At 23.7% G+C, this 2,012-nt stretch overlaps 1 protein-coding gene across 1 annotated transcript; it reads right to left on the bottom strand.

Annotated features, from left to right (window-relative positions):
- Window positions 1-1,467: 1,467 nt before the first annotated feature.
- LOC145832540 (protein transport protein Sec61 gamma-1 subunit-like) lies at window positions 1,468-1,792 on the bottom strand. The gene is made up of 2 exons (XM_082939855.1): window positions 1,746-1,792; window positions 1,468-1,603 (listed from the first exon to the last, which is right to left on the bottom strand). Exons 1-2 carry the CDS (start codon window positions 1,790-1,792, stop codon window positions 1,468-1,470), a joined length of 183 nt encoding a protein of 60 aa, XP_082795981.1.
- Window positions 1,793-2,012: the final 220 nt, after the last annotated feature.

The following is a 2,012-nucleotide window of genomic DNA, read 5'->3' as shown; positions in this document are numbered from 1 at the left end:
TTTACAGTGTAAGCCAGCGTATTCTTTACTAATTTAAGCAATTTTAAGTTGTTTGTCTTATAATTTTACGTTAATTAATACTTAATTCTGAGACTGATTATAGGTGCTTAAAGTAGATAACTTTTCTTTGAAAAACCATATTTTGTTTTAATTACTTAAAATTTAGTTACTTCACTGCAGCAAATTCAAACACATTCCTATTCAACAAACACATAACGGAATTTAGGCTTTTGAAAAACCATCAATACTGAAACTCACTTATATTAAAGATAACTAAAATTATAAAATTATAATATTAAAACACAATAATGACTAAGATATTTTATTATATACAGGTTTGTCTAACTTTTTTTAAATTTCTTCTGATTTTTTAAAAACATGTTTTTGGACTATTTTAAGTACAAAATTAACTTAAGTTAAAAAACAGTCTTATAAAGTATATCAAAATTGAAAAGACTACTACTACTTAAACTACTTCAATTGTGTTTTTTAATGATTTTTATTATGCCAAAATTTATTTTTCATATTTATGGTAGATTTTCATATTTATTCAAATTCTCTTACTGAATTTTTAAATTAGTTTAAAGTTCGAGGTTTTTCTTTTATTTTTGTTCAAATCTTAATTTTTTTCAAATATTATCAAATTCTAGGTTTTTTAGCCTAAATTGTTAAAATTTATTTTATTACAAGATTCCAGGTTTTTTAGCATTTATTGTTTAAATTTAAAAACTTAGATGTTAAATGATTTAACTATGGTAAACAAAATAACTTTAATTCTATGCAAATATATAAATATTAAGTCTTTCTATTCAACTTTAACATATCCAAAATGTAAACAGTCCTTTGAAATGTTTAAAAATATAAAAAGTTTAAAACTAATTTAATACTCAATATGAATAGTAAAAGCATAACTATATATAAAACACATATTTGCAATTCTTTCAGAATTTTTTATTTACAATGTAAAATAAATTAGAATACAATTTAAAATATTTAAAAAACTACACTTTTTAAATAGTGTTAGTCATAAGTAAAAACTATATGAAGAAAACTTCTTTAATCAAAATAAATTATAAAAAAACAATCGAAGTTAGGTCATTTAGATGGTTTTGTATTTCAGAAGAAATTTATCTAGTAGAAGTATTTTATAGAGAAGTTTGTAAATAGTAAAAAATCATGTGACACACAATAGATACAAATATTATTATACCAGTAAAAAACCACCAAAGACATAAAAATTTGTTTTTTGAAATTCAATTTTTCTAAAAACTTTAGTTTAAATTTATTTCAAAGGCATGTCTGTTAAAAAATATTATTACCACATAAAAATTTCTATCAAAAACACCAAAAGAGCTAACAAACTGATATAGGGGAATGCAGCAAACAAAAGTGCTGCTGACAAATTTGTATAGGGATTTTGAGGGAAATACAAAGTTGTATAAGCGTTAGGTGTAGCATGCAGACAAGTTAAGAACCGACAATGATGTTGTTGATTGGAATGTGGCTGAGTTTGACGAAGAAACCGATGAAGCCCATGATGGCGAATCCAATTGCGGTTGCTATGGCGATCTTCTGAAACTCTTTCCTGTCTGGCTTGGTGCACCTGTGAAGTGTAAAAATAATTAAAATGAATATTTCAATAAATATTGTTTTTAAATGTGTTTTGATGTGCTTCTGAAATGTAGACATTTTTTTTGTTTAAATTTTAATTATTTGTGATCTTATCGTGATCTTTTACATTAAACTCTTTAACTTCAGCAATCTTTATGCTCTCTGAGTATTTCTTTAACATCCTAAAAAGTGTAAATATGTAAATAAAAACCTTTAGCACAATAAACCATACTAGAAATTCATTACAAAAGAAAAAGTTTTAAAATCACCTAAAATTAAATTTTGTCCAATGTTTACTTGTTTTTTTTTTGTAACTTTATGTCTTTTAAACTCAAAAGTGGCAAGTTTACACATAAAACTTAAAATTAGTTTAATTTTAAACTAACCAGTCCACTAAAGTA

Source organism: Thalia democratica, chromosome 3, assembly GCF_965202585.1.
Source record: "Thalia democratica chromosome 3, ktThaDemo2.hap1.1, whole genome shotgun sequence".
Classification (NCBI taxonomy): Eukaryota; Metazoa; Chordata; class Thaliacea; order Salpida; family Salpidae; genus Thalia; species Thalia democratica.
The sequence above is the reverse complement of the archived record's forward strand: the minus strand, read 5'-3'. Positions and strand labels throughout refer to the sequence as shown.